This window comes from Pholcus phalangioides, unplaced genomic scaffold (assembly GCF_987345545.1).
Source record: "Pholcus phalangioides strain wild (caught in Gottingen) unplaced genomic scaffold, Ppha-v1.0 ptg000021l_1, whole genome shotgun sequence".
Classification (NCBI taxonomy): domain Eukaryota; kingdom Metazoa; phylum Arthropoda; class Arachnida; order Araneae; family Pholcidae; genus Pholcus; species Pholcus phalangioides.
Window position 1 is genome coordinate 7,298,469 of NW_028301614.1, and position 21,017 is coordinate 7,319,485.

The window sequence follows — 21,017 nt, forward strand, 5'->3', positions numbered from 1 at the left end:
AACCGTTTTTTATTTTGGTTATTTTCCCGGTTTTTATTCAATACATTTTAGACCATGACCAATTCTGACTGCTTATTTTTTACATACACTTCAGGTACAAACACACACGACCCTATCTGCTACACAATCACTTTTTCTCTTCTTCACAGGCGTTCTTGGCCAGCCTTTATGCCGACAGTTGGCCCTTGCGGGCTAGGAATCGGCTTAAGATTTAATTCTGTCTGGTCTGGTACGGTTTTTATTCCTTTTCTACAGCATTTTTGCCCACTCTATATAGGGGGTAACCGCGAAATTGCTGGACATTCCCGTAATTTTGGCTGTCCCGTTTTTTATTTTTTGCCAAAAAGGCTTACTTGAATTTTAAAACAAAAAGGCTTAATTGCATTCAATAATTAATATTGTTCTCTTGACATTAAATTACATTATGATAATAATGACTACCATAATTAATAATGGTGATATATATATCTATATGGCGTTTTTTCAACAATTTTAGCAATAGATGGCAATTTTGATTGCCTTTGACTATTTTTTTTGGCTGTAATTGACATTTTTGCAATAATTGTAATAATTTAATAAAAGGCAGTAATTGGCAGTAAATTTTGTTCGCATGATTGCGAGATTAACCACTTCACGTACAAAGGAGGGAAAGAAAAAACAAGGGTTACTACATAAAGCTTCGCGATGGCGAAGAGAGAGGAAAGAAAACACAGAGAACTTGTTTGAATTTATTCCATTGGTATTTAGATTTTATATCATGCCCGTGATCGTTAAGAGGTTAATTCGGCATGGATTCCGATTTCCCGTGTTTTCACGAAGGAAATATGGTCAGCTCTTAGGCGTTTATCGTGTTGTGTGCTTGATACTTTTCTACCGGAACACCTTTCGTGGCAGGGGCGTAGCCAGAAATTTCGTTCGGGGCGGGGGAGCTTCCATTTGGGGGGGAGGGGAACCAAAGTCATAGAGCAATAGATTTGGCCATCTTTTTCCCTTTTTTCGGTCTTTTTCTCACATTTCGGGGGGCAGACCCCCAGTCCCCCCCCCCCTCGCCACGCTCTTGTTTCGCGGGCAGTATGGAGCACCTTCTGCTATATTGTGCCCCCCACCTCCACCTATACGTCCCATCGCTCTCCGGCAATGATATTACTCACAGCCGGAAATACTCTGTCTGGTGTATTTAAAAACTTTCAATCTGGCGGACTTTGAATGGAAAATATTCATAACCGCCCCCCCCCCCCCCCCATTTTGGATCAAAAGCCCGACTAGACGATGTCTGTGGCCAAGCAAAGTCATTGCGTGCTTCCGCAGTTTCAGGATAATTTGTTTGATGCCACTGCGCTTCAGATGGAGCGGAGACTGAACTGTCGTCCCAACTTTTAGGTAATTTCGAGGTTCGTCGCATATAAACAGAGGACGCGGTTTGTCGAATTAATTTCTGGTTTATCTACTACCTATTGCCGTAAGAACTGGTGTCTAGCGACTATTCTCTCACCCGCTGGGGAGTGAAATCACTGTGAAATCCGCACGAAAAGAAATCCTTAGTTGATCGGAGTCCGTGGAAATTTCCATCTACAGTATTAATCGTATTTCTTTTCCTCGATTTTTCCACAACTTCTTAACAATTAATTGCGGGAATCACAAAAATTTTAACAATTAAAACCAAAATGATTTTGATTCCATGAGATATTTTCAATAACCCCCCCCCCCGCCCCAAAGAAGTTCTTCACTCAGTGGTATATTTACGGGGGGGGGGCTGGCTTATCGGGCTACATAGCCTAGGGTGGCAAGTTAAGACGGGTGGTGGATTCGATTATATCCTCCTCTCTGTACTTGCCGCCCACTCTGCTAAGTTTTACTCTCGGCCTCCGGCTCGCCTTGTCAGTCTGCTCTTGTGACGGAAATGCTAAGGGATCCTTGGCTCCTTCGCCAAGGCCGTAACAAGGATTTTTGCCGCACCAAAACTTTAAAATTCGATAACTTCGTAACGGTGTTCTCTTGTTCCCACATGTAATTGCCGCCTTTCAATTTTGCCACCCGGGGCACAGTTGCCCCCTCCCTCCCCCTCTAGTGTTACGGCACTGCCTTCGGTATCTAACCATGAGGTCATTGGGTGATGCTGATTGGAAAAAACCATACCAAACTAAGGATTCATAAACGTTTTGAGTTCACGGCACCCTTCGGAATAAGATTGGAATATCTCACGGCACCTACGATCGATCTTTGATACGTTCTAAAAAATTCAGAATTTTCATGAAATTTCGAATTCTAAATTTTAATTGATTGCTCTTTCAATTTTTTATTTAATTTAATTCTGAATTTTCATTGGTAAAAATATATCATTGGAATTCTACATTTTGATTAATTCTTTACTAATAAGTATCAAAAAGCTGGTTTCTTTCATTAATTCTAAATTTTAATCAGTTCTTAGATAATTTCTTTCGTTAGGTCCTTATTTTCATTAGTTTTGGCATTATTCCCTTTTATCCAGTTGGATCTTAACCTTTCTTTCTTTCAAACCGAGCACAACTCAAGTCTATCGCCATCTATGGGCAATTTACTACCTAGTGAGTTGTGCCGGAAGTGTAACTATGTGTGTACCTAACAGTCTAAGTGCACATCTAATGTTGTGTCTGATTTTTCAGTGCTGCCATCTATATTTCAGAAGTGAAGTGTGATGATTGAATATTTGTACCGTTTGTAGGCTTGTTGTTTTCTGTGGCAAGACTTTTTAAAGAGGAGATCGGCTCGCATTCGCGCCTTGAAGTTCGGAACCACAGAAAACCAACTTCAGCCGCCCACCACTGTGGGGTTCGAACCCGAGACCTCACCACAGCGGCAGGGGTTCTTATCGAACGGGCCAAAAGCACTTCCGAAGATTGGTCGTGCAAATCCACTTACAGCTAGGGCTAGGGAATTCTTGACTATGGGTCACGGCCCAACCCCTTTCCCCAAGGTCTTCCTAGACAATTACTAACCTAGGATATATGGTCTTCCTGATATTCATATCGTATAAATCCACTGAGAGCCAGAGACTCTTAAACTATGACCCGCGATCCAAACTTCACAGGTAGTACGGCGTTAACGCATGGGGCCACCCGGAAGGGGAGGGTGGGAGGTGGGGGGAGGCTCTAGAGGAAATGTAGGCTTCCCGAAAATGAGATCTGCCTGAAATTTCCGAGAGTTGGCATGCAAATTTGCCTGGTAGGGCCTTAGAAATATCACTTGGCTTAGAGACCGTGATGCTCTGACTTTATGACCCTGTATACAGGGGCTTCTGAGATACGTCGTACGAATCCACTCAGAGCCAGGGATTTTTGAACTATGGATCACAATCCAAACTTGATTCGTAGGGGCTTCCTAGATGAGTCGTCAAATCCGTTTACAGTCTATAAAAAATGCGTCACCGGTTAATTAATTTCGAGGAACAAACAGTCCCATGGGTCACAAAGCTGATCTTGTCGTGACTGAAAAAGGTTAAGAACCCTTGAATTAGTTCATATCAATGAATAACATAAAAAGATAAAACTAGGGTTTGGGTGTTATTGCTCATCTACCGTGTGACAGCAACAATGTTATTCAACAAATAGATATCTCATGTTCAATATTGAGTAAATAAAGTCTAACAATGCGCTTTGGAAGTATTGAAACATTTGTTGTGTGAATTTCATTCATGGTGCAGTTTTCACTCCGGTATGACACGTTCGCTTCTGGACTCCGAGGAAGGGCCTCTCTTTGAGGTCTAATCCAGATTCAAGTGAGTATAACAGTTTCTTGGACTTGGGGGATTGACAAGGTTATAGGTAGCTCTGGGGGGATTTCCCAATGTTCTCGTTTCATGTTTTTTGTGGTCTATTGTCTTCCCGGTTAGATGGGGACTCAGCTCTGAGGATCAGGGAGGCACCGAGTTTCTTGATTTCCTGGCCGGTTGAGTCGAGAACCCTTTGTGTCCTCGAATATCTCTCGCATCATTGGAGGTCAGGTGCTCAGCCACTTAGACTTTCAACATCGTCGTGGCAATGGTATCACGGGCTAGTGTTTTCTAGTCACTGTGCCAGTTGGTGCCGGGTTTTGAGGTGGTGGGCTTACTGATCCAGAGCTGAGCCCAATTTAGTTCAAAACTACACAAATATTATATAGTTAAATTAAAAAAAAACTATAATTAAAAATAACTATATAAAAAAACTATACAACTATACAAATATACACACATATACACACATTGCATATGTGTGTAAAATACGGGATCCCAAAGCCGAGGCCGATTAGACATCCACTTAAAGGCCTGGCCACACATTTCCGCACCGGGCCAGGACCGTAGCATGGTCCTAAGTTGGCCACCACCAGACCAATCATGACCTCCCGCTCTGTCCTCCTAGGGGGTACACGTTGGTTTGTCTCAGGAGACGTCGGCCACGGTGGAAAAATCCAACATCCAAGACCGACAAACCACCTTGCACCAGGCCAGACAGCCACTATCGTTAATTGGCGGACAATCGGCTCGGCTCCCCCTCTCCACCCCCGCTTGAGCCCACATTTTCCCGTGCCCTGCTCGTGTCGTTGCTGGCTGCTAGCTTTAACCGAGCTGTGTGTCAGTTGCGGTAACTACGCTCGTCCATGATGTGGAGATGTGTGAGCGGCTGCATCGATTAGTACTGCGTAATTTATTTACAGAGTAATGGTGGACATTCGGCACACACGGATCGGGCACGGTGCGTATATTTGTGTCCAGATCCAAACATGGGTAGCATGGACTTCCAAGCAGTCATCTGGCCAATTAATGTTTCCGTGTGCTACAGGCGGTGCTCCTTTTTATGAACACGCGCACATTTTTTTTCCATTTCTTCCTCTTCTTTGGAAGTTTGTAGCTATTAAAATATCATTTTCGATTGAATTTCTTTTTATAAAAACATTAAAACACTGTGATGTTCTTTGCTTTATATTTAAAATCATAAAATAATAATAAAAGTTAATTATTAACCCTTAACTGTGACGTTGGGAAAATTCTGTAAGTTCGTAACGGGCGTCATGGTGTCATTTTGACCCCAGCCAGTACTAATGCATTTTAAAAATCAACAAAACAAATTTTCATCAAAGCAATGGGTTTTTTTACATCACTTCACACATTAATCTATCACTTAATTCACTAAATAATATTTTAAAATTTCTCTAATTATTTTCTGAAAAAATGGTCTTTTATTAAGACACACATTCGGAAGAAATAGAGAAATACATGACTTTTTAAAAAAACTTTTAAATTATATATTAAATATTTTGAATGCAACTTCCATGATTAAAAACTGGACAGATATGATTGAAATGTACTCTGAAAATAAAATTATATTTTCACAAGCACCAAAATTAGTCGTGATCTAAGTCGGTAACGCAGTATTTGTAAACAACATCATGACATGTTGATCACACAGATCCAACGTACAGTTCACTAACAACACTATCCTCATGCTCGGATATCAGATGTTTCCCCATTAATTGGAAACAGTTACCGAGAAAGCTGTGGCGTGGAAGGGTCATTTTGACCTCACTTTGATTAATGATACAGAGGGAAGAAAAATCTAATAACATCATGGATTTGTCAAACATGTGTAAGCAACTAGTTTAAAATGTTTGAAAATAAGATGGTTCAGATGCATTTTTTACTCTCAAGGGGGTGACAAGTTGAAGAATGCGTGGGGGTCAAAGTGACCCAACCACGCCAGTTAAGAGTTAAAGTGCATTAGTTTTCATAATAGAAACGTTGAATTTTTAATGAATGAAATGCAATGAAATCATCGGTTGTTCATGTTGAAAATGAATGCAGAAAAATATTTCTCAAAAAAGTAATTCATGTTGGAAATGACTCATTGCAATTTATAGAATGACATGCAGATCTTACAGTTTTCCCTTGTATGTTACTAATTATAAGATATTAATACTGTAAAGAAAACGCTTGAGGATGCAGCGTAGCAAAGCATTTTGAAGGAAATAGTAATAAAATAACTCTACACACATTGAACATTGAAGGACCGGACACATCCCGCTTCTCATCTCAGAGAGATATCGAAGCTTTCCCGGGGGATGGGTGTATCCGGAAATTTATTAATTTATGTCAAAATAACAATGATATACATATATACAATAAATAATCTGGAATAAATAATCGTACATATTGTGATCATATAGCATCATCCACAGATAATCAGTCCGTAATCGTAATCGTCCTTATATAAATAATCAAAGAATAATTTTTGTCTTGTATGTGATAGAATCTGGAAGTGAATTTATCCAATCTAGAATATACCAATCTCATCAATCAAGCTGTAATAAGATATAAATTGACGTCTATATGACCGGCATCTCCATTTCATTCACACCCGCCGGAAAAGGATGAAACAGTTGACATTTGTCTTCTTGGGCGTAAATTGTATCGAATATTAGGTGTCGAACCCTACACACAATGAAATTGTGTATAGGGTTCGACACCTAATTGTGTGTAGGGTTCATTTCCATCTAGTGGCGAAACAATGAAGTAGAAGGATGCCTGTGTAGGTTGCACCAGACAAGCTGTATGACGAATAATTCCGTCTTATCAATGTGAGGAACGCCGAAAATCCGCATGAAGGCATATACCGTCGTAGTCAGATGCCGTTAAGGGCGGTGCAGCCACGGACTCTATTTGGAAACACTACCCTTGAACGCGGTAGGAAATACAGCTTTATTCGCACCGGCTATAGTAGACTAATATAGCTGGTGTTGCCTCCACCTATAGGCTGGCACTATTTACTCGAGAAAAATACGGGAAATCGGGCTTCGAAATGCGGGACAATACTAATTATCTCCAAAAATGATGTCGAAACTAAGCAAAGTTCCCAACTAAAATCACAGAAAATTAATCAATAGCGGGAAATGTAACCCACTTCAAACTGCAGTGAATTAAAAAGAAAAAAAAAATTACACATATGTCTAATGAATATTCTGTCTCAATTCCGTCTGTAGTTGTAATTACTCTAATGCGATTTCTGAGTAGAAAAGATAATTTTAATCGTTGATTTAAAAGAATAAAATGAAGAATAAAAAGACGCGAGTTGGCTTCGTTGAAAATACGTGAAAAACCGACACATTTTTACAAAAAAACGGGAGAGCCAAAAAAACAGGAAAAAAAAAATTCCCGGGAGATACGGGACGTATCGGCCACCCTAGCTGCACTCAACTTAATTTTTCAAGGGGCCATTCAAGTATTACGTAAGCAGATTTTCAGCGATTTTTGACCCCCTCCCACCCCCGTCAACAAAAGTCAGCAAAACACTGACCCCCCACCCCATCCCCTCCCGTCAGCAGATTAGAATATTTCATATCTTCAAAAAGGGGTGGTTGATGACGTAAGCAACCCTCAAACCTCCCTCCTCCCTTGTCATCTAAAGTCAGCAAATCCGAAACCCCCTCCCCCTCCAATGGTGACGTAATACCTGAATGACCCCCAGACACTTCGTTCACAATGACATTAACGTCAATCACAAACTCACCGAAACGAAAATATTCGCTGATACGATGATTCAAAACGACGGGAAAAAAAACGGAAACATTTCATTCATTTTTGTTCCTAATCTTCCAGCGACAATTTCCTTACCTCGCGCGCGCGCGCGTGTGTATGTGAGAGTTATTACAACGCAGAGAATGGATTCCTCTAGGATTTATTTCGACACGCGTTTTTTGATATCACGGCTGTTTGAAGAGAATGAAGATAATACTAAGAAATAAAGCCTCCTATTTTTCTAACATTAATTTGATTTACCTCGAATATTTTCTTTTCGAAGATCTCTTTTAACGTAAGATATTTATTCTCTCTCTTCTCTTTATCACTTATTTATTTTTTCGCATGCGATATTATTATTTATTCTTCATATTTTGTTGGGAAGAACATCTTACCTTTTTTTTGTGTTTTTATGCTCGAATGCCCAAATGGCTAATACGTTCGAGTAAACGCGTACACGGGTGGTTTCCAGTAGGAAAAAAAAAAGCCCTTTTATACGTGTTTCAACTTAATACACGCTGTTCCTTTTTCTGCACTTTGAGAGAGATGATTTTTTTTTCCTTTCCCACGGCTGAAAGATTTCATTTGAGTCGTAATTTTCTTATGGGAGAGAAAAGTATAATCCGTGGTAAGAGTTCCACGAGTTTTTATTTATTTTATTTTGGTTCGAGTAATTTTATCCAAATAGAAGTACGTGATACTTGGAGAGGAATCATTGAAGGTATTCTGAATTAAAATCCAGCGGAATAATCTCTGACGAATGCGATAATTTTCTTGTCCCCGTTTCTCAATTGTTGTATCCGGATTCATCTCATCGCGCGCGAACGCTACATTTTCAATATCTTTCATTAACAACGTCTTGTGAGAATTGACGTTGAATTGAAAATTGGTTGTTCCTGCCGTGTTAGCGAGTAAAACAAATTGATAATCTAGATGCAGGTCAATTAGCTACTTCTTAATTTACACCAAGGGTCTTCAACATTTTATCCGTCATTGGACTTGAAAATGGAAAAAATAATGGAACAAAATCCATGAAGCCCGAGATCCAACGAGTCATACTGTGGTACCTTGATCGATGCAGAGTAATGTGCATCAGGTGTATGTATGGTCAAGTAGTATAAGTAGTGGTGTCTAGATTCACAGTGACGTTCTAACAGGTCGGCCAAATGGGGCCCAGGACTCACAGTCAAACAGGGTGGAGCGCCTTACCACTCGAGCGAGTGGTAAGTCTCCCACCAGAAAAATTACCATCAGGGTCCACGGGTTCAAACCAGGGGGGAAGAACATAGAAAACAAGTTCTTTAGCTACCGAGCTTGACGCGACCACCGATAGATAGCGCCTTCATTTTCCACCCAATGATAATAAATTGCCGTATCACGATATGGCCAAAGTTGGTGTGTGGTAAAGTAGTCAACAGGGGGGGAGGGGCGCTGTGCGATCGTGTGGGCATCGTGCTGGACTCTCGTCCTGAGGATCCAGGTTCAAACCCCGTTGACGGCACAGTGGTGGTCGGTTGTTGAAGCTGGTTTTTTTGCGGTTTTCCAGCTTCGAGGTGCGAATGCGAGCCGGTCTCCCATTTGCCTTGTGTGCCAATTTGCCGTTGTGTCTTTCCGCAGAGAGCAGGCAGACCTACAACACGATACAGACAAAACATGAAAATTCAAGCATTTCCATCTTTACTTCAGAAAATGGAAGACAGCTGGTAGAATACAGAATGAACCGAGACAGATGGCAGCATGAATACCAAACAAGCGCAACTCAACAACATAAATACGTTGGGGGGGGGGGAGGGCACACATACACTCAGAACACAAATTCCGGCATGTGCCGATTCCTTAGAAATTCCGCAAAGGAGTGTGTACGAGGTGCATGTGCAGTTAAGTAGTAGTAGTCAACCTGCGGAGGGCGGCAACATTAATGTATAATTTTATTTATTCAGAGATTAAATATACGAATTTTTGAATTTTTCCGAAATTATTTTCTGATCAAATATGAATTTTTATTGATTCTCAAATTATTGTTTAATCAAACAAATGAACTTTCAATAATCCTGAAATATCCTTTTTTATATTAAATATGAATTCGTTAATTCTGAAATTATATTCTCATGAAATATGAATCTTCATTAATTGTGAAATTATTTCCTTCAACAATTCTGGAAATATTTTTCATTAATTACGAATTTTCAAGAATTGTAAAATAGTTCTTTACAACCAATTCAAGAATTATTTCTTATATAAAATCTGAAATATCTCCTAAATGTAATTTTTTTCTTAATCAAATCTTTCACAGCTTGTGAAATACATTTTTTTCATTGGGGGTCTTTTTTTTAAACATTTCTATTAATTCTGTAGCTATGTAAGCCTTTTCGTCGGCGGGCCACTCCGAAAAGTCTTCGAAGTCCCCCTCTCCCTGATTTAGTATTACCTAAAACCTGTCTTCAAACGGAACCTGTCTAACGCAGAAACGGAAAAGACAATTTCACCCTTTAACTGAAAATTTCACACAAACACTTCGGCTGTTTCGCAACCAATTTACCAAAAGATCATACAAGACATTAGTTCTTTTTTCTATCGAGATTTTTAATGCAATAACTGTTTGCCAATGCGAGTTCTACTTCACACACCATTAAATTTGTAAAAATCGTTACCGTACTTGATCCCATGGTTTTTGTAAAGCCACATGTAGTAAAAACAGTGGCTTCCTGAAATTTTAACAACATTTTTCATTAAAAAGCCGGCTTTTCCACGGAAGAAATCAGTGTGTAATAGTTAGATTTTCAAATGATATACTGTACAATGACTAACAAAATTGTATACAAGCTACTTTTCAAGATCGCAAGTGCTGAGCAGGGCCGTAATTAGAGGGAGGAGAGAAGGGGGGGGGGGTGGGTGGGTGGCGGCAGTTGCTCGTTTGTCAAATTTCAAGAGGGAAAAATCGTCGAATTTTACAGAAAATTCGATTAAATACATTTTTTCATACACAATGAAATTAAGAGTATTCATAATTTCATCAAGGAATCGACACGTATGCAGTTGGATGAAGCAACAAAGATCTCTCAATATTGCCGGCTCCTCGTTTGTGCTCGCTATGTGCATGTTGGAGCCATCAAAGAAGAATTCTTATTTTCTGAGCATCTCTTGGAAACTACAAAGGCTATCGATGTTTTCGAAATGATGAAAATATTTCTTCACAGCCAAAATTTTGATTAGGAAGAGGAACTTCATTCAATTTGCACTGATGGAGATCCTGCGATGCTTGGCAATATACATCTGGTTCGGCTGCTTTGGTGAAAAAAGCTCCCCAAGTCTTTGTCTCTCATTGCTTTTGAACAGATGTGCATTAGCAACAGAACCCTCCCCCAACTCTGAAAAAAGTTTTGGCAACAGCTACAAAAGTTGTTAACTTCATTAGAAGCAGGTCTTTTGAATCATCGAATTTTCAAAAGATTTTCTTTATGTCAAAAAAAGAAAAGAAAAAAAAGCGCACCCCGGTATATAAGTGGAAAGTATTTAAAATACCCAAAAAATGTGGATTTAATTTTATTTTAATCCGCATTTTTTGTTCTTTCGGAAACATTTGATATATTCACGAATTTTAATCCGAGAACTGTCGCCACTGATTTTCATTGGTAAGCAAATTTTGATAATACAAGAACATGTCTAACTTTGAAAATATACCCGGTCCCTTGCGATTCTGCTTTAGGTCAGCATCACGCTATAAAATTTTGTAAAATATCTTTTATCGAACTTTTGAAGTGTAATGCCGGTCTCTAACAAGTTTTCGATGTATTTCAAAGGTGGCGATGAAGGAACACGTACTCGTTATACGACTGTTTCGTAGTTTTTATTTTATTATATTTTATATGTGTTTAGAAGTGTTTTTCAGAGGGGAATCCGTGGAACCAAGAAAGTTAAGAACCTCTGGTATATACAGTACTCTAGTGCTATGATTATCTTTATAAACATTTGTGTGCACAAAAATAAACACAGTTTTAATAATTGTGTTAAATAATGCATCCAACTTCTATGCAAACAATTAATACGATAGAGCAGAGGCTCTCAAACTTTTTCCATCCGTGACGCCCCTTTCCCTAATCAACGCTTACCTGCGGTTCCCCAGAGCAGTTTAAAAAAGAGTCTCTTCTCGAAAAACCTTTGTCAGGGGCCCCGCCGAGGGACACCCCTCGCAAAGGCTGGCGTCGCGAAGATATAAATATTATATGCACTTCAAAAATTGGCTACAAGAAAACAAGTTAAGGGGGACTTAATACCTTTAACGTGGCGAAACACTGCTCTAATATAAATATTATTAAAAATAATATTTAACCATTGATTTATTTGAAATTTTTCACTCATGTTTTTGATTGTATATGCTATCCAATGATACTAAAAATTTTACGTATCATTTTTATTTAACTTTTTGTAAATTAAAAAAAACATGCTTTAAAATAACGGCTTGCGCGCAGGATAAAATACCATGACATGAATGTAATTGAATAAAAATTGATTCAAAATGTGAAGGAAACAGTTCAGTTCATGAAATAAAGCAAAAAGTTGCGAATTCATTGACTTCTAAATTAAAAAATTAAATTTAAATTTAATTTTAAATAATATAAGATTCAATGAAATCGTAACCTTTTCCTTCATTTCATGAACTGAACAGCTTCTTTCACATTTTGAATCAATTTTTATTCAATTACATTCATGTCATGGTATTTTATCCTCCGTGCAAGTTGTTTTTTAATGATTTTTTTTGAAAATTTATGAAAAAGATATATGGGAAACCTTTTTGCTAGCATAAGGATCACAAATACAATCATGAACATGAATGAAAAATTTGAAATAAATCAATGGTTAAATACTACTTTTAATGATATTTCTATTAGAGAGCATGGAGTTTCACCATGTTAAAAGATATTAAGTACACTAAGTAGCTAAATTATACTGCAATGAAACCATGCAACACATGCAAGATTATACAGCTAACACATGCGACATACAAATAGCAAAATAGAAAAATATAAATAGGATGACATATATACAGACTAATAGAAATGGAAATACGCGGTTTTTTCCATTCTTTCAATTTTTGGGGGGGTTCACATTTATTCATTTTTTTTCAATTATTTTATTCTTTTTTTTAAATTAATTTTTCTCATTTTTTTCTGGAAGACAAATAGACTTATAGGAAGATCAGTAGAGTGACCAGTCAGTGTATAATACCCTGTTTGGCCTGCGGTCCTCTGTAATGGGTCGTAATCCCCCATCTCATTGAGATGACTAAATTACGGATTTTTTAATATTTCATGGAGGGTTTGAGAAGCCTCTTTAACCCTTCGCGGTCCGGAGTTTTTTTTCGGTATTTCGTTGGTGTAGTTGTTCGTACTTAGTAGTGCCCTTACCTCTCCCGCAAAAAGGAAGGCCCCCGTATGCTGACTTTCGCGTTTTTGAATAGCTCATAAGTTCTGCTGACGTGCCGGATTCACAAGGGTCTTCCTGTAACCGCAAAGGACCGTTATAACAATGAAGTATAGTTTTTTCCTTAGGACTTCTTCTTCAATTATACAGGGCTTTATGCCTGTTAATTAACCTCTTCGATTGGTTAGAAACTCGAATTACAACTTCTTTTAACTTGAAATTCGGGTTTTTAACCAATCGGAAACGACGTGGGTTTCCAGAATCCGAAACACACCATAATCCCACTCTTAAACCGGGATTACATTACAAAATTTTCATAAAAGTTCATTTATAAAACTTGAAAAATTCAACCAGAGTAAGGAGAACGGATACATTCGAGCAAATGCTATCGTAATGCAAATGCTGGTAACCTTGTTGGTTACCGATTTTTCACGTTTTGCAAATCAACTTTTATGAAATTTTTCATAACATTTTTTTTTTATAAAACTTTAAAATTGCAACTAATAAGCGTATTGTGGCTGAATAATGAACTTAGTTTATTGGTTATTTTTTCAAATTTTTTTAAAAGATCTTTTATTAAACTTTTGCAGTGTAGTCCCAGCCTTAGGAACTTGTTTTGCTGGAATAGTAGCTTTGGCATGTTGCTAGTCCCAGTCTAGGTGGATATAATAATTAGGGCCGTATATTCAACGACATGGTTTAAACTGTAGTCACAATGTTTGGATAAGAGATCAACATAGACTGGTTGAAAACCTGAATTTAACCAATCCGTGTCGATCTCTCATCAAAAAATGTCACTATATTTTAAACCATGTCGGTGAGTACCGTTGTTGGTTTATATTATTAGTTCAAATGGCAGATACCATTTATCACTATTATACAGTACATAATTTAATTTATTTCGTCGTTTCCCAGTCCAATGAGGCTGTCTGACGACTTACAAATAGCCTTTCTGAGGCGTTGTGAAGGAGAAAGATACAAGAATGAATACAATATACCAGTGGCAAAGTAGATAAAGCGGGATATAAGAGGATGACATGCATATAGTACAGAACTAATTAATAATAGCAATGCACAACATAAACTTAAGCTTTCTCCAAAATCATTATGCAAATTCTTTAAAAATATCTTTGTTTTATTATATAAAAAATAAATTTACCATTAATTATTAATTTTTTTTTCTTCAACGCTTATTATTACACATTTTCTGTTATTTTCAAAAAATTCCATGACGAACGTTATATAAAAACATTGTTTTTAGATTAAAAAATATTAAACGATTTAATCTGAAAAAATGCTTGATATTATTGCCAACAGATGGCAGTAAAACATCAAACGATCCAGGAGATGTGGTTTCTTCCGGAAGATCCCCTGCATGGCGTGCGTGCGTGTGTGTGTGTGTCTGACAGTAAAAGAGAACAACATCACATCAGATGGCGTTTCGCGACCATCCAACAAACGTGGAGAAGCGAGCGCGAGATATGGATGTGCGTTCGGTTCGGATCCGGAAAAAACTACAGTAAATGGAAAACACTTTTGGAGTTATGAATTACTACTTCGCGATGTGTTGTTGTTGTTTATTTTGACGTTATAGACATTTAAGAAAAGAAGACAATAATATAAACGATAATGACTCGAACAATGAATGTGTTAAGTGTTCAAATCTTTTGGATAATGTGTGCCTTGTTAGTCGAAGGTAGGAACAATTTCACACTTTGTATTCTATATTTCTAATTATCAAATATTATCCTCCCAAGTTATATAGCTATTAGAATTATCGTGGATAATATTATTTCAATAATTTAAAATATTTTATTGGCGAATTTTTTGTTGAGTTTCTCACGAAAACTAACTCTCCTATTCTGTCTGGAATCACGTTTATCTCTTTTTTACCTTGAAATTATCAGTCTTCTTTTAAATTCTAATCAATCGAGAAATTCCGAAAATAAAAATTGATTTTTATATTATAATCCACTGAAATAATGACGCTGTTTATAAGAGACGTGGTTATCATAAATTTTTTCACCATTAAGAGAAACTGTTATTCTGTAGATTTTGTTACATTTTAAGTTCTGTGAAGATTTTCACAAATTTAGCTGAAAAATAATTTCAGTGCTACACAAGATTGAAAAAAAAACATCGAGTCTCCTTTGAACCCTTTTATATTATAGGAGAAAAAATATACGTGTACTAAATGTAATTAATGAAAATTCAAAATGAATGAAAGTCTTCGAAGGCACCTGCTGTTTGCCTCGTTTGCTTTACCTGTTATTAAACCCCCAATGGCTCAATTAGTAACTTTTTGTTTTTCCATAATATTTTAATGTGAATAATTAGTAATTGTTATGGCATAAAATTAAAAGAAGTTTTTATCCAATTTCTATCCACGTGTGATAATGGATTGTATTCTTTAAAAATCTGCGTTGATGAGAGTTACGTTGAAGGTTTCTGTCAGAGCATAGTAATTAAACGGTTTGCTAGTGTAAAGTGCTGATATTAACCGAAGCCTCCTCAAATATTAAATTTAGAATTGGTATCGAAAATAAGGGAATTGCGGTTACCGAGGACGCTATATCGACTTGAAAAAGAAAAGCAAACTTTAAAGCCATTATTAGGGCTAATGTAAAAAAAAAGAATATCTGGTTAGTAAAATATGCTGTTGAAATTAAGAGATACCCATAGATTGTGTGTACTTCTGTCTAAATGCTCCATTTTCCCAATGCATAGATCAGTATTAATGTTTATTTCCTGTGAGGCTAATCATTGAACTCTCTGATCATCAGGGGGAAAAATATTATTCAGGAATTTTTTTTTTCTCTGAAACACAATTAAGATTAAGAAATAAAATTTTCTTGCATACGGTATACCTATTTTGTTCACTTTAAGAAAATCATCAAAATAATTTCTATGAAAGTAACGAAATTTTTATAATGACTGATGAAGAGACTTCTTTTAGATGCAGTGCATGAAGATTGAAAGACCTGTTTGCTTAAAAAGTCAAATTAAATACATATAAATAATGTTTTGCCGAATAATCCTTTATATATTATACGCTGTGATCCATTAGACTTATATCTTACCGATCAGATTTATAATATTTCCATTAAACGACTATGTTATTAGCGTAACCCTACAAATTTTTTTATTAATGTCCTGAATATGTAAAATTACAGTTCCTATCTAATTGAATGTTCAGTAAATTAAGAAAATGATATCATTATTAATGTTGCTTTTGAACATGTAACCGGATCTTGACGCTGATAGTAAGTGCTTAAATTTTTACCCGTAGCTTGAAAAAGCTATTTCAAAGTATTTTGATTTACTCTGAATAATGTTATGAATTTATTTTTGTTAATTCTGAACTTATTGTGAATGATGAACATTCATTACATTAATGAAATTCGGCAGTGTATGTCATATGCGTCTAACGATGATTAGAGACAAATATGGAAATAAAATTTTTTAATACAGCCCCAAATTAAAGCCGCTGTGGTGGTCGAGTGGTCATAGTGACGGATTCGCATCGCGAGGATCCGGGTTCGAACCCCACCGGTGCCACAGTGGTGGTCGGCTGAAGTTGGTTTTCTGTGGTTTCCAACTTCAAGGCGCGAATGCGAGCCGATCTCCCCATTAAAAAGTCTCGCCACAGAGAGCAACAGGCCTACAACGTAATAAATATTCAATCAATACACTTCACTTACAATTTGAAGTATAGGTGGCAGCACTGAAATATCAAGCACAACACTAGCTACACACTCAGACTGTTAGGTGCACTCACTTTGTTCCAGACTCTGCCACGAAGCTGGGCTGGAAGAGATCTCGGCAACGGGATAAGTCCGGTGGCAGAGCTCCTGGTGTTCATTCATTCAGCCCCAAATTAAAATAAGTCAACTAGTTCAATTTCCCACTCGCTTTTGGACCGAAATAAATTTACTCCGTATCATGTGAATGAAAATTAAAAATTAAGATACAATCGATTAAATCATTTGAATCATGTAGCCGATTTGTTCACGATGTAATCGATTCAATTATTATGTAGCAAATCATAATCATGATCTAATCGATTAGATCTCATGTAGTAGATTTACATACGATTAAATCGATCAAATATTGATACAGAGAATTTAAATCTGACATATAATCTATTAAATCATGATATTATTGGTTGAAGTACAATGCAGCAGATGGAATCCCGATATAATTGATTAAATCAATGTTATCAAAATATAATCGGTTGAATCAAGGTATAATCGACTACACAAAAATATTAATAGTTGAAATTATCAATTTTTGCCAGTTTTTTGTTATAAAATTCTAACAAGTCTAAAAATTAATGCAGTGGTAATTGAAAACCACGCGAATGTTTTACTTAAAATTTAAATCGGAAAAATATAGAGTGAAATTTTCGCTAACAATTTGCACCACACAAAATATATAATTCTAATTTCTTTTTATATATTTTCTTCAATAGTAACTTCACAAGGAACAAAAATATCTTAGCTCAATTTCTCTCAATTTGGTGATCATTTTTCATAACTAACTTCAATTTTTAGAATTCATCGTGGAATTTACTCCTTTCTGGTATTGTTCTCGAAACACATCGCATTCCCATAATCACCAGGGTTTCTAGAGTCAATAAACATCAAGATAAAATTTATGCTCTAGATAAATTTCGTATATGCAAAAAAAAAAAAAAAAAAATGAATGTCGCCCGGACATATACGTGAACGGAAAGACAGTTTCTATGCACACATTGGAGTACGTAGCCGACTTTATCGGAGACCGGATGGTCAGTTTCCTGCCTCCGATTGGATGCGTGTTGTCAACCTTTAGCGAATGGGAAATATATAACACAGCGACCGTTCCGATTGGTTGAACAATAAAACTCCCAAAGTTTGTACCGTATATTATAAAAACGAGTATTTTTTTTTTTACGTATAAATTTTCGTTTTTTTTTTTCCACCGAAACTTGCGAAGTATTATTATTGTTATCATCCAAACACAACTAAACTCATAGGAAATAGGCGTTGGCTGAGTGAGCATCATCCTTTCGGAACAGGAAGTCTGTGGGAATGTGTGGAAAACAGAAATGAAGTGGCCAAAAACCACACAAATAGACGGTAATTTTTCGATTTACTGGTGCATGTTTTTTGACACGGACTCATGTCGGTCGGAGTAGATAGATGGGTTTTGGATCGTTTTGTCGAGATTTTTGTCGCGATGACAAACGCAATTGGACCAAGTCCTTGGGCAGTAAAGAATAACTGATCCTCAAATGGTCCGCCGCTAGGTATGAAATAACATTGAGCCTTAATAATAATGCCGCAGCTCTAATATAGAGGACATCGTGGCCATTTAGGGAAAGCGCTCTGAACATTTAGGAGAGTGCGCGGGCCACTCTATTGAATTGAAAACGCGTCGCGTTCCACGTATGGGGTATGTTAATGTGTCGTGGGCCACTTTATTGGTTTAAAAACAGACCGGTAAATGTGCCCCGCAGTGTGCTCAACTACTCTGCAACTGAACCACATTCCTTTAAGTGATCTGTAATTATGTCGCAGGTGTCTTGAGAGATCTGGGAATGTGCTGCGGGTAGCTCAAGTCATGTGAAACTACGCTGCGGGTAATTTGAGTGATGCGAAACTGCACTGCGGGCCACGTAATTGCCCTGGAACTGTGCCACAAGTCACTTAAGTGATCTGTAAATATATCACGGGTCACTTTAGTGATCTGTAATTGCGCCGTGGGTAACTTGAGTGATTTGTGTGTCGAGGGTAATTTAAGTGATCTATGCGCCGCGAGTAACACTTAAGTGACCTTATGAGCTGCGGGTAACTCAAGTGTTTTAAAACAATGCCGCGGAATAGAAGGATACACTCACGGAGGTAAAAAGAACTGGTTGTTTTCCCCTTAGGTTTCCAACAAAGCTTTGCGGTGATGAGGAGAGTGGAAAGAAAACAGACAGAACTTTTTGAATTTATTCTACTGGCGTTTAGGCGCAATATTACGTCCTTGATCGTTAAGTGGTTAAAACTAATTGGTACGTCATTCGAAAAAGTGTTACTGTATTTTCCTTTCCCACAGACGATCCGCGGATGGAACTACGAGTCTACGAAATTGTTCAACTACTTTCACCAGTCCATAGCAAGAAGATTCGGGAACATGTTGAACTTCACACTAGTTCGAGAAATAATACCATAGTGGTGGAAAAATTGCAAATTTCGGAGACTAATAATGATACAAAGGGGGATTGTGAAAGGGTTGATTATCACGTTTTTTGGAGATAAAGATGACAATTTTTCTGCTTTCCTGTATACGCCATCTATACATACTTGGAAAATAATTTTTACAGATTAATTTGTTTGATTATTTATTTATACCACACCCCTTTACCAAAGCCCGAAATTGGTAAATTTGTGGAGTGGCCAATTTCGTTGTGAATGGCCAACCAGTTCGCGAAGTGGTCGGAGATCCCTGGTTGAAGTCCGATAACAAAAGGTATGACTCGAGGTTATCGCCAAGTTGGCGTTCGTTTTCGTGATAATTATGTTCACTGTAGCCTATCAAACTACAGTCACGATGCAGTAATAATTTTCTTTTATTTCTACATATGACAGAAAAACTATATGCTACACACTGAAGTGCCAATAGTCATGGGGTACCTCGTGTGGGATCTCGTTTTAGCAGACGAAGTGCAGCAATATTAAGAGGTATCCCATGACTTTTGGCACTTCGGTGTATTATTGTTTTTCCCACAAATTTAAATTTTTTTCTTTCGTCACACGGAGCTTACCATATACAGCTATTATATATAGCCATGTATCACACGTTGGCGATGAAAAATATGTGTTTTGGTGCCTAACGGATCCTCTTATATCAGCACATCGAACTTTGGCCAGGGATCTCTAGCCATTTCGTGAACTGACCGACCAAAGTTCGAATCATTTCTGAAAATCGGACTTTGGCCAAGAGCTCTTGGGGAATTCGCGAAATAAACGGCCACTTTGCGAATCGTCCGCACTTCGACGGTAACATATATAAATTCGAATTCCGTTTTAACGAATACCGTTATGGCAAAAATCTCGTTTTAACGAACACTTTTCTAATCACTCTAGATAAGTTTACATCGGAACAATGCAAAAATCTGGAATTCCTTTACAACGAAGTAATTTCTTCGGTCTCTTGGAAATCGTTATAACGGAATTCGACTGTATAATAAAGCCTGCAGATAATTAGCAGTAACATACAATCTCCACTAAGAAATAGCAATTTTTCCACGTTTAATCCACGGAATACCGTATCTTCCCACGTGGTGGAAAATTTCAAAAATTGAAAACTTAACTCAATATTTGATAGAAAACACGTAAGTCATACGAGTATATTCGTCTCCGTATTTTAAAATAAAATAATCGATTCTTCCAAGGAAAAACTCTCCTCAGAGAATCCTTTTCTTTTCCATTTTCTCATACTTTTACGATCAAACAATGAAGAACTCATCATAAGTAGTTCAATAATAAGCAAGCCGAAAACTTCAAACTTCATTGGACGTATTACAAATAACGTAACATGCACATATCGAGACTTATCTTCTACATACATACAGATAGATACGTCGATGTCTCTGAGCATGGCAGCCTCCCACATATATATTCGGCATTCCGACTTTTTATTTGCGGAATACGTAATAACTCAAAGAACGAAATGCCGTCTTCAGTTGATTCCGACATTTCTTCGAACGGTTTCTGGCATATCCTTTGAAGATTCTTCTCCGGGAAGAAGAACACACACACAGTAAACTTTGGAAGGAATCGATAAGTGTTTCCTTCGCGAAGGAGGAAAAGGAGGAGCATCAAGTTCCAGTTTTCTCCCGTATTTTTATTCTAATTCTTTTTTTTTCCCCTCTCCAAGTTATCTCAAGGAATAACTTCTAACGGAGAAGTTGGGACACAAAAGAATCGAAATGCCGCAGTCGAACCAAAGACTTCAGAGAGAGGTAAAGTTAGATAAGATGAGAGGGAAAACCTTTCCCACACAGAAAAGAGAGAGTTTTCTACGTAATTTCGAGTTTTGA

The 21,017-nt window shown here is 37.4% G+C and overlaps 1 protein-coding gene across 2 annotated transcripts in view; it reads left to right on the forward strand.

Annotated features, from left to right (window-relative positions):
* The first annotated feature begins 14,350 nt into the window (after positions 1-14,350).
* The window catches only part of LOC149070558 (irregular chiasm C-roughest protein-like), a 254,575-nt gene continuing 247,908 nt past the window's right edge, over positions 14,351-21,017 (forward strand). The window contains exon 1 of one of the 2 annotated variants that reach the window (XM_089249026.1): positions 14,351-14,642. In XM_089249026.1, coding sequence (XP_089105152.1) covers positions 14,576-14,642 — 67 coding nt within the window. In that variant the 5' untranslated portion in view covers positions 14,351-14,575. The remainder of the gene's footprint in view (positions 14,643-21,017) is intronic. The other variant, XM_089249025.1, reaches the window with a different exon arrangement.